At 44.3% G+C, this 12,224-nt stretch overlaps 1 protein-coding gene across 1 annotated transcript in view; it reads right to left on the bottom strand.

The window, feature by feature from the left end:
- Positions 1-12,224, bottom strand: part of LOC137370259 (uncharacterized) — a 323,712-nt gene that overhangs the window by 287,443 nt on the left and 24,045 nt on the right. Inside the window, exon 3 of the mRNA XM_068032638.1 lies at positions 5,787-5,883. Within this exon, the coding sequence (XP_067888739.1) occupies positions 5,787-5,883 (97 nt within the window). The remainder of the gene's footprint in view (positions 1-5,786; positions 5,884-12,224) is intronic.

Raw genomic sequence — 12,224 nt, forward strand, 5'->3', positions numbered from 1 at the left:
ATGCAAAGTACTCATTTAGAATCTCACCCATTTTCTCTGACTCCACGCATAACTTTCCTCCTTTGTCCTTGAGTGGGCCAATCCTTTCTTTAGTTACCCTCTTGCTCATTATATATGAATAAAAGGCTTTGGGATTTTCCTTAACCTGTTTGCTAAAGATATTTCATGACCCCTTTTAGCCCTCTTAATTCCTCGTTTCAGATTGCGCCTACAATCCCGATATTCTTTCAAAGCTTCGTCTTTCTTCAGCCGCCTAGACCTTATGTATGCTTCCTTTTCCCTCTTAGCTAGTCTCACAATTTCACCTGTCATCCATGGTTCCCTAATCTTGCCATTTCTACCCCTCATTTTCACAGGAACATGTCTCTCCTGCACGCTAATCAACCTCTCTTTAAAAGCCTCCCACATATCAAATGTGGATTTACCTTCAAACAGCTGCTCCCAATCTACATTCCCCAGCTCCTGCCGAATTTTGGTATAGTTGGCCTTCCCCCAATTTAGCACTCTTCCTTTAGGACCACTCTCGTCTTTTTCCATGAGTATTCTAAAACTTACGGAATTGTGATCACTATTCCCAAAGTTGTCCCCTACTGAAACTTCAACCACCTGGCCGGGCTCATTCCCCAACACCAGGTCCAGTATGGTCCCTTCCCGAGTTGGACTATTTACATACTGCTCTAGAAAACACTCCTGGATGCTCCCTACAAATTCTGCTCCATCTAGACCTCTAACACTAAGTGAATCCCAGTCAATGTTGGGAAAATTAAAATCTCCTATCACCACCACCCTGTTGCTCCTACATCTTTCCATAATCTGTTTACATATTTGTACCTCTATCTCACGCTCGCTGTTGGGAGGCCTGTAGTACAGCCCCAACATTGTTACCGCACCCTTCCTATTTCTGAGTTTTGCCCATATTGCCTCACAGCTCGAGTCCTCCATAGTGCCTTCCTTCAGCACAGCTGTGATATCCTCTTTGACCAGTAATGCAACTCCTCCACCCCTTTTACCTCCCTCTCTATCCCGCCTGAAGCATTGGTATCCTGGGATATTTAGTTGCCAATCATGCCCTTCCCTTAACCAAGTCTCAGTAATAGCAATAACATCATACTCCCAGGTACTAATCCAAGCCCTAAGTTCATCTGCCTTACCTACTACACTTCTTGCATTAAAACAAATACACCTCAGACCACCAGTCCCTTTGCTTTCATCATCTGCTCCCTGCCTACTCTTTCCCTTCGTCACGCTGCCTTCATTATCTAGTTCCTTACAGGCTTTAGTTACTACCTCCTTACTCTCCACTGACCTCATTTGGTTCCCATCCCCCTGCCACATTAGTTTAAACCCTCCCCAACAGCGTTAGCAAAAGCACCCCCAAGGACATTGGTTTCAGTCCGCACTCAGCCCTTCGAGCCTACTCCGCCATTCAATACATTCATGGCTGAACTGATTACTCCACATTTCCACCTACTGTCGATAACCTTCAACCCCCTTGCTTATCAAGAATCTATCTACCTCTGCCTTAAAAATATTCAAAGACTCTGCTTCCACCACCTTTTGAGGAAGAGCCACGACCCTCTGAGAGAAAAATATCTCCTCATCTCTGTCTTAAATGGGCGACCCCTTATTTTTAAGCAGTGACCCTGAGTTCTAGATTCTCCCACAAGGGGAAACATCCTTCCCACATCCACCGTGTCAAGACTCCTCAGGATCTTATATGTTTCAATCAAGTCGCCTCTTACTCTTCTAAATTCCAGCGGATACGAGCCTAGCCTGTCCAATCTTTCCTCGTAAAGTATTTATCGGAGGTTTGGAAAACATCATCAAACTTGTCTGAAGCCTCAATGATGCCTTGTCGTATGATCACATCATCAGCGATTGCACCTATGGAGTATAGTAGAGTATTTACTTGCTCCGCTTCAGATTTGGTATGTAGCTGTGAAGCTAGTCTAAATCTTAGAAAATTTTTTCTCTATATCGACCAATTCTGTATCTGATTTGAGCCCTTCCGAATTCTGGAAGCTTTCAGGCATCATATATTTCAAATCCATTTTTACCTAACACTTTAGGGTTTCTCCTTTTAAGAATTTTTTCTTTGCTTTAATTGAGTTTTTCCCACTCTTTTCGGCTTTTCCTCCACAGTCTGCTCAAGTAATGGCTGCCAACTCTGGATTCGCCCTGGCAAGGGTTTGACTTTTTTCCCCCATCTCGCCTGCCAGTGCACCATTAAACAATAAAGCCACCCTTTCCAAAAGGTTTCTCACCCAATCCCCGACCGTTGCCTCTCTGCTGTGACTCGCAGCCTGATCACTGGACCTGGTTTCTGATCGCAGACCACCACGCTTCTGTGGTGCAGCCTTAGTGCCTAAACAGCTGTTAATGTCTTACTTCGGCTACGGAGCAGCTCTGGAACTCTTTGCAGTCTCCCTTCGAGATCTGCTGCTTTCTTGGCGTTACTGTACGAGGTGAGGTCTTTCAATAATTTCTGGGTGTGTTCACTGTTGCCACCATGTCGTATATTGTTGGTAGCATAGTTTGAGCATTGTTGACAGATGTCTGAGTCTTTGCACGGCTCAATAGTAATTTGTTTACTTAATATACATAACTATTTACACTCTCATTAAGCACGTCCAGTGAGCACCTCTCATGATGTTTCTAGTTTCTTTCAGCCTGTTACCAATGTGACTATTATAATCATCATCACTACAGTGGGAGGGGTTACTCTCACTGTCTCAAATGTTAACCCTTTCAAGCCCTTATACTATAGGATCCATCCACGCACATTGGGGTTTGAAGTGAAGATCTGAGGTATCCTGGACTGGCGGAAGATGAGGAGTCATGGCAGCTGCCAGGAAAGCAAGCGCATACATGATGCAAGCTCTTGTTGTGGTTGACCAGCTGGGCATTCATGAAGTAGAAGCCGTTTCTGTTGATGGATCTTACTGGCCAGTCACTGGGTGCCTTGATGGCCACGTGGGTGTAATCAATCATGCCCTGCACCTTGGGAATCCAGCAATGAAGGCAGAGCCTAATGCTCCCTGTCCCTGTGAGGCAGCATCCACCATTAAAAGAATGTGCTGTCCAACTCTGGCAAAGAAGACATCATTGACAAGTAAGATGCAGTAGTGTTCTGCGGCTTGTAAGATGCTACCAGGGTCCAAAGTTGATCCTTAGAAGGAGACAGAAGCAAAGAAGTTTAAGGCCACAGTGACGTTGACAGCTACTGGTTGGGCATGGCAACAAACGCTGCGAGGTGCGAGGTCTTCGGCGAGAAGGACACAGATGTCAATGACTATCTGCCTGGAGAATCGCAGTTACCTGCGGCATTGGGTCACCATCATCTCCAGGTAGCTCTATCTTCAGCGGTAAATCCTGTGCCACCCTACCCCTCTTTCCTCTCCCGTGGCCTCTTGATCCCTAGGTTCTGCCCTTCCTGCAGGGGGTGCTGCACCTCATTGCCATTGGGCCCAAAGCGTGCCCCCAATGCCAGCTGCAGCCTTCCTTTCACACCACTCTTCTGCCCTGCAATACCGGAGGGGGGGGTGGGGTAGTGACAACCAGATTCGATTCCCGAGCACTGCCACCTGCGGAGTGCCATGGTCGCCTACTTACCAAGTGCCTACTCACCCTTTGTCCTGCTGTCCCTCTTATGTGGCTCGGGTGACGCCCCACTGTGTACATGCCTCCCCTTAGCTGTTTTGAAACTGACAGCTTCTGAAACCCGACTACCCCTTTAAATATTCCACCATCCCTCTTCAACACACTCTTAAAGAGCTTTTTAACTACTATAATTGGCCTCAATTAGGAGGAGAGTGGGATTCGTGTCCTGCCCTCACCCACCCTGGTGATTATTGCCAGTGCCATGATTGGGACACTGAAATTGACACTTGGTGCCGGTATGTTCGAGGCCCCTCCCACCTCCATTCCCACCTTTTGGAGGCCCCGAAAATTCAGCCCAAGATGCTTCAGGAAGTTGTAAAAACGAACCAGGGGGAATAGAAGGGAGATAACTATGGCTGGAACATGTTTGAAGGAATGCCAATTCAGCTAACTTAAGTGGTGCACACAGAGGACTGGATTTAATGGGCCCCCCCGAAATGGGCTAGGAGGTGGGGGGGCGGGGCATAGAAATGTGACAGGCGGCGAGGGTGGTGGGGCCGTTGCCGTCCCATCGCAATGTGATTAAGTTGGGGGCTGGAAAGGCTGAAGATGGCCTTCCTGCCCAGAAGCCAATTGAGGCCCTTAAGCAGCCTATTATGAGCCACTTAGGGCCCTCTTTCCGCTGCCGTTGGAACTAAGCCAGTGGCTGGGGGGCCTCCCCCAAGTCCAGTGAAATGAGATGATCTCCCTGTAGGCTTGGGGGATTACGGGCCCTCCTCTGTGGGCAATCCAGGCCTACAGAGGGCCCCCGCTGGCAAACAACCCAACTCCTGTAACACCTCCTGCCCCCCCCCACAACCCCCGCCAATCGCCGGTGCCTGCTGGACTGGCCCCGGCGACCCTGCCTCACTGACCTTAAGCTCCTCGGCCTGATGTAGTACTGGCAGTGGCCACCATTCCCGGTGGCACTGCTGATACTACTGAGCTACCAGCCATCTGATTGGCCCACAGCTCTTGGAGATGGGGTCCCTGAGTATCGTAAGGGACGGGTCAAGGTGAGATTTGGTGAAAAGCTACACCATCACTGCGATGGTCTTGACTGTGCAAATGCTGGAAGATGTAGTCAGCCGGGGAGGCTTCATTAACGGAAAAGGTATCATCATTCCTCAGTCAGGCTTCTGTTAAGGCCATGATGTTGATGCAATCATCCAGAATAAATTCATGGCTGGCAAGGGCCTTGTTCACAAGTGAAAGGATATTCTGGAAGTAATGTTAGCTAGTTGTCATCACAAATCTCAGTTTCCTCATCAGCTGATACAACAAACATTTGCTTCCAATGTGGTAAAAGTACCTGCGGGACAGCTTGCAATGCTAAATCATCAACTGCTTAAACCAACTCCTCACATAAGGATTTTGGCAAAGAGGCTTGTCATAAGAATGCCCACAACCAGGATGTTGAGGAACAGGCTGGAATAGACCAGAGCATACCCTCCATGGAATAATTCCCCTTTTTCCACAAATCTGCCTCGCAGCTTGATGTAGGACTTCAAACATGGGCATTGCTTGCCAGAAATTCCAAATAACAAAGGAGAATTGTTTGGAAAGTCCTTTTAAATGCCTCAGGCTTAAACTGAAATGGAATTGAACTACACTGTAATATATCACTGAAAGAGCAAACTAGGCTAGCTTGTGCTCCAGTCTTTTCTTTTTCCTTGTAGAGATGTACACTGGCTCCATTCAGTTGAAGTCCAAGATTTTGATGTGTGTGGGAACACAGCATCCAAGAGCTCTAGGTGAAATTAGCTTGACCAGTTACTAAAACACAACAACACAAAGACTGCCCAAGATATAGTACTAATTGGCAGCCTCACTCATATCTAAATGATAATTGGTGTGGGGACTACAGAATTCACAGTCATGCAGAACATGTATTTGTTTGAAGACGACATTGGTGCTTCACCTTCCTCCACTCCTACTATGTGACTAGGAGGTACCTGTCCCAATATTGGGTTCTTAGAACTGCTAGAGTTCGATTTTACTACAATTAGATGTCCCAACTTCTTTATCACAATGTTCTGCTAATTGTTCCTTTTAAAGAAAATAAATAATGTTTTGGTTCATAATATTAGCACATATTAGCACAATGATAAAACATCTGACTCACAGCACCACTGCACAGTACATACCCAGAATGTATCCTTTTGGACATTGACATTTTCCCTGATGATCTATAATGGCACCTGAAGGACAACTAATACAGTTCCATCCATCTTGGGTAACTGCCTTGAAAACAAAGAATTATAATAAAAGATGTTTTAAAATTATACAACAATGGTGAAAAAATATAGACAAACAACAGTGCAAGTGCATTTGTACATCAATGATATAGATTTAGGGCCCTACGTTTTAGATTTTCCTCCCTAAATCTCTCCATTTTGCCACCTCTGTTTTCCTTTAGGATGCTTTTTAAGGCCTAGGGGAGGAAAATTGGACTCTGGAGCATTCTTTTATTGGGTGTTACGAAGCCTCTTAAACTATCATAGTGGCCTCGGCAATAGGAAATGTGCTAGATGCCATACTTGTAAAGAGGTCCGCGTGCACACACCTAACGATCTTCAGCATCTTGCACAGCAGGCAAGCCATAACGTCATGCTGATTTGACTCCAGCACTGCCATTTTTCAGCTCCATGTTCCAGCCTACACCCTCTCTTAACCTCACACAGCCGAAAGTGCGTTAAACAGCGTGAAGGACCTCTCCCCCCACCTCACCAGCACTATTTAAAGGGGTTATGAGCCACTTACAGGTTAGTTGTAGATTATTTGTTCTGGCTGTTACTACAATTCTACGCATTTTGCAGACATTTCCACACTTATTAAAAGTTTCAATAGTCTACAAGGAGTGATCTGTCTGGAGGTGAAGCCTTTTTTGGTGACTTAAAGGCTTGCACCAACCCAGTAGCTTCCAGACATGGATGGCCTAGTAGGACTTTTTCTTTGCATTGAGCATAATTGGGAGAATAAGCAGAGGCCACGCCGAGGAGAACTAGCTGTTAGAAGACGGAGGAGGAGTGGGAGAAGGGCTCTCAGCGAGAGGCCATATCCGCAATGAGTCTTTAGGTAGCAGATTTGCTGGAGAATAGATTGCTGAAGTGCTGTGCATCTTGGAAGCCCCTTTGCACATTTGCATGCACAGCTGTGATGGCAGCAGTCTGTGCAGAAAGTAGAAGAAGAAAATATTTGGTATAATGCCTTTCACAATCAAAAAGACCTAAAGCGCTTCACAGTCAATGAAGTAATTTGAAGTCTCTTACCTTTATAATGTAAGGAAGTGTGGCAGCCAATTTGGGCTAGTCAGGCACAGTCAACATAAATTTGCAAAGGGCAAGTTGTATCATTTAACTGAATAATGAGGAAATCATAGGCTGCATCAATAAAAGGAATATAATGGATGATGAATGTATGGATCAGAAGTTGTCACATACACAAAAGACCTTTTGCAACATTCACGGCACATGGTAATAATGGGGGTATAGCTACATAGATGAATATGGAAGAGAAAGCAGAGTTAGGGTAAATGATGTTTTTAGGAATGGCAGGTGGTATGCTTAGGGATCTGTGCTGAGACCACTTTTTTCCATTTGTGTAAATTATATTGTCAGAGTGGAATGGTATCAAAGTTTGTTGATGATACCAAATTAGGGGGCATGGCATACATAAAGAAGAATGTGAGGGGGATATATTGGCCAAAGGGTGAAAACAAGAACTAAATGGGTGCTCTGCTAATAAGACACACTTTTTAAAAGTCTAGATTTATTCATCTGAATCGCTGATCACTGTAATTTGAACTTGTCTGGAGGTGCTAAACAAGATATCTGCTGGTTTAGCACTCAAGTGCTGATAAAATGCGATTTGCATGGAGCAATATCTGTGCACTTCTCACCCACTTCCACTCAAGATGTGGAGTGCTCTGGTTGGCAGACAGCAACATGTTGTAGGATGGGTCACAGATTGACAGAGAGTGTGCACAGGGTTTAGGATGCGGCACTGGGGGTCCAGAGGAGGGATGTTTTGTACCTGTATGGGGGGGCGGGGGGGGGGGTGGGTGGGCAGGCAGGATGCAACCTGCAGCAGTTGGTGCTGCTCTGCCTGGCCTCTCATGTCCTCCACCAATTTCTGGTCCAGACCTAGGGGGGGGCCCTAGCAAGGTGCCCATGAACAAGCACTCAGTTTGTCTCTCTCCCAGTGACTCCAATAAGGTGTTCAATAGATGGAGTTGCTCAGCACTTCAAGGCTTTTTAGGCAAAGTCCTCAGAATTTCTGGAATAAATGTTGCTGGAAAGTTAGTGAAATCTTGACAAAGTGTCCCAGAAAGTTTCCCTATGTGCCTTACAGATCATCACAGCTCCAGCAGTAAGTAAACATAAAATGGTGAGTATCACTTGAAATAACATTTGATATCAACATCAACATTGTGTTTACTCCCAAACAGCTTGTAGCTGTGAGAAGGCATTGGAACAAGCACTATCCACCAAAATCCCCTGCAGCCTCTTTAACGAGTGTCAGCAAATACTTAATGTGACAATCAACCTCTTAATGGGCTCAGGGCAGCCAATCCTAGCGCAGACTTCAATTCCTTTACCAAGATGGCAGGTTGCGTTAAACACAGATTAAACTGGCTTTTCAGCTCAAGGCCCCAGCTTGGCCACCTCGTAGAATTGGTAGCACCTAAATACGCTGCCAAAAATCGCCCCCCAAGAGTTTCCAAGAAGAGATAGACAGGTTAGCAAAGAACACAGATAGGTTAGTGGACTGGGTAGATAGGTGGCAGCACAGTGCTCTAGGGATGTGCACATTTAGATTTTCAACAGAAATGCGGATAGAAGAAATGCCATAAATGAGATTCTCGGTTTTACAATCGGAGCATTGAACATGGAAGCAAGGAAATTAAATTGAATTTACGAACATATGAATTAGGAGCAGAAGTAGGCCATTCAGCCCTTCTAGTTTGCTTCGCCATTCAATAAGATCATGGCTGATCTGTTTGTGTCTCGAGTTCCACACTCCCATCTACACCGATAACCTTTGATTCCCTTGCCTAACAAGAATCTATCTACCTCCGCCTTAAAATTATTCAATAACCCCACCTCCACCACCTTCTGAGGCAGAGAGTTCCAAAGTCGCACAACACTATGAGAGAAAAACATTTCTCCTCATCTCTGTCCTAAATGGGCGACCCCTAATTTTAAAACAGTGCCCCCTTGTTCTGGACTCCCCGACAAGAGGAAACATCCTTTCCACGTCCACCTTGTCAAGACTGTTCAGGATCTTATATACTTCAATCAAGTGAAGTGATTCATTTTGGAAGGTTGAATTTGAATGCAGAATACAGGCTTAAAGACAGGATTCTTGGTAGTGTGGAGGAACAGAGGGATCTTGGGGTCCATGTCCATAGATCGCTCAAAGTTACCACCCAAGTTGATAGGGTTGTTAAGAAGGCGTATGGTGTGTTGGTTTTCATTAACAGGGGGATTGAGTTTAAGAGCCGCGAGGTTATGCTGCAGCTCTATAAAGCCCTGGTTAGACCACACTTGGAATATTGTGTTCAGTTCTGGTCGCCTCATTATAGGAAGGATGTGGAAGCTTTAGAGAGGGTGCAGAGGAGATTTACCAGGATGCTGCCTGGACTGGAGGGCATGTCTTACGAAGAAAGATTGAGGGAGCTAGGGCTTTTCTCATTGGAGCGAAGAAGGATGAGAGGTGACTTGATAGAGGGGTACAAGATGATAAGAGGCATAGATAGAGTGGATAGCCAGAGACTTTTTCCCAGGGTGGAAAGGGCCATCACCAGGGGGCATAATTTTAAGGTGATTGGAGGAAGGTTTCGGGGAGATGTCAGAGGTAGGTTCTTTACACAGAGAGTGGTGGGTGCGTGGAATGCACTGCCAGCGGTGGTAGTAGAAGCAGATACATTAGGGACATTTAAGCGACTCTTGGATAGGTACATGGATGATAGTAGAACGAAGGGTATGTAGGTAGTTTGATCTTAGAGTAGGTTAAAGGTTCGGCACAACATCGTGGGCCGAAGGGCCTGTACTGTGCTGTACTGTTCTATGTTCTAAGTCTCCCCTTACTCTTCTAAACTCCAGTGAAAACAAGCCCAGTCTGTCCAATCTTTTTTCATATTAATTTGGTAAATCTCCTCTGAACCGCCTCCAACACATTCACATCCTTCCTTAAATAAAGAGACCAAAACTGCACACAGTATTCGAGATGTAGTCTTACCATGTATAACTGAAGCATAGCATCCTTACTTTTATTTTCAATCCCTCTCGTAATAAAGGATAGCATTCCATTAGACTTCTTTATTACTTGCTGTACCTCCATACTAACTTTTTGTGACTCATGCACTAGAACACCTAGCTCCCTCGGCACTTCGGAGTTCTGCAGTCGTTCTCCATTTAAGTAATACTCTGCTTTTTTATTCTTCCTGTCAAAGTGAATAACTTCACATTTTTCACATTATATTCCATCTGCCAGATTTTTGCCCATTCACTCAACCTATCTATATTGGTCTGCAAGCTCCTTATGTCCTCTTCACAACATACTTTTCTACCTATCTTTGTGTCATCTGCAAATTTAGCTACCATGCCATTGCTCCCCTCATCTAAGTCATTGATATAAATTGTAAAAAGTTAAGTCCCGGCACAGACCCGTGCAGGACTCTACTCATAACATCCTGCCAATCAGAAAAGGACCCATTTTATGCATACTCTCTGTTTTCTGCCAGCCAGCCAATCATCTACCCATGCAAATATGTTACCCCCTCACCATGAACTCCTACTTTGCACAATAACTTTTTATGTGGCAACTTGTCAAATGCTTTCTGAAAATCCAAGTACAGGACGTCAACGGGCTCCCCTTTATCCACGGCACATGTTACTCCTACAAAGAATTCCAATAAATTGGTTAAAAATGATCTCCTTTTCACAAAGCCATGCTGACTATTCCTGAGTTTTTCTAAGTGCCCAGCTATAGCCTCCTTAACGATCTATTCTAACACCTTCCCCACGACACACATCGAGATAACTGGCCTATAGTTACCTGTTTTCTGCCTCCCTTCCACCTTCTTGAATAGAGGGGTTATATTTGCTATTTTACAGTCTGATGGAACCTTTCCAGAATCTAGCGATTTTTGAAAAATTAACACAAGCGCATCTACTACCTCATTAGCCACCTCTTTTAAGACCCTAGGATGAAGCCCATCAGGACCAGGAACTTGTCAGCTTGCAGCTCCATCAGTTTGGTCAGTACCGCTTCCCTGGTGATTGTAATTTCACCAAGTTCCTCTCTTCCTTCCACCTCCTGATTTACAGCTAGTAGTGGAATATTTTTGTATCCTCTACAGTGATGACAAAAGCAAAATATTTGTTCATTTCATCCACCATTTCCTTATTATCTACTATTAACTCCCCATTCTCACTCTCTAGAGGACCAACTCTCACTTTACTTACTCTTTTCTTTTTTAAATACCTGTAAACACTCTTGCTATCTGCTTTTACATTTCTAGCTAGCTTCCTCTCATACTCTAATTTCTTTCTCCTTATTAACCTTTTAGTCATTCTCTGCCATTCTTTATATTCTGACCAATCATCTGACCTGCCATTCATCTTTGCACAATTATATGCCTTTTCCTTAAGTTTGATGCTTTCTTTAACTTCTTTAGTTAACCACGGATGGTGGGGCCTTCCCTTAGAATTTTTCTTTAAAGTAGAAATATACTTATCCTGAGTATTTTGAAATATCCCCATGAATGTCTGCCACTGTTTCTCTATTGATCTATCTCCTGGCCTAGTAACCCAGTTCACTTCAGCTAGCTCAGCTTTCATGTCCACATTGTTGCCCTTATTTAAGTTTAAAATACTAGTCTTAGACCTACTCCTCTCTCTTTCAAACTGGACACAAAATTCAATCATATTTTACTGAGGTCATTAATTAATCTGGTCATAGTACACAATACCAAATCTAATATAACCTTCTCTCTGGTTGATTCCAGGATGTGCTGCTCTAAGAAACTACCTCAAAAGTATTCTATGAACTACTCATCTAGGCTACTATTGTCAATCTGATTTTTCCAGTTTATATGTAGATTAAAATCATCCATGATTACTGCCGTCCCTTTATCACAAGCACCCAATATTTCTTCTTGTACACTTCGTCCTGCATCATGGTTACTGTTAGGGGGCCTTTAGACCACTCCCACTTGTGACTTCTTTCCTCTATTATTCCTCATCTCCACCCAAACTGATCCTACATCTTGATCTCCTGAATCAAGCTCATCTCTAATCATTGATTAAGAGTGCTACCCCTCCACCTTTACCTAGCTTCCTATTCTGCTTGAACATCATATACCCCTCAATATTAAGGACCCAATCCTTGTCATCCTGCAACCACATCTCCATAATGGCTATCAGATCATATTTATTTACTTCAATGTGCGCTATCAGTTCGTCTACTTTGTTATGAATGCATTCAGATACAGAGCCTTTAGTTTTGTCTTTTTGTTATCTTTGTAACATTGAGTCTTGACTGTTGGTGTGTTCTTAGGTTTTTTCAATTTGTACAGG

The sequence above is a fragment of the Heterodontus francisci genome, chromosome 5 (assembly GCF_036365525.1).
Source record: "Heterodontus francisci isolate sHetFra1 chromosome 5, sHetFra1.hap1, whole genome shotgun sequence".
Lineage (NCBI taxonomy): Eukaryota > Metazoa > Chordata > Chondrichthyes > Heterodontiformes > Heterodontidae > Heterodontus > Heterodontus francisci.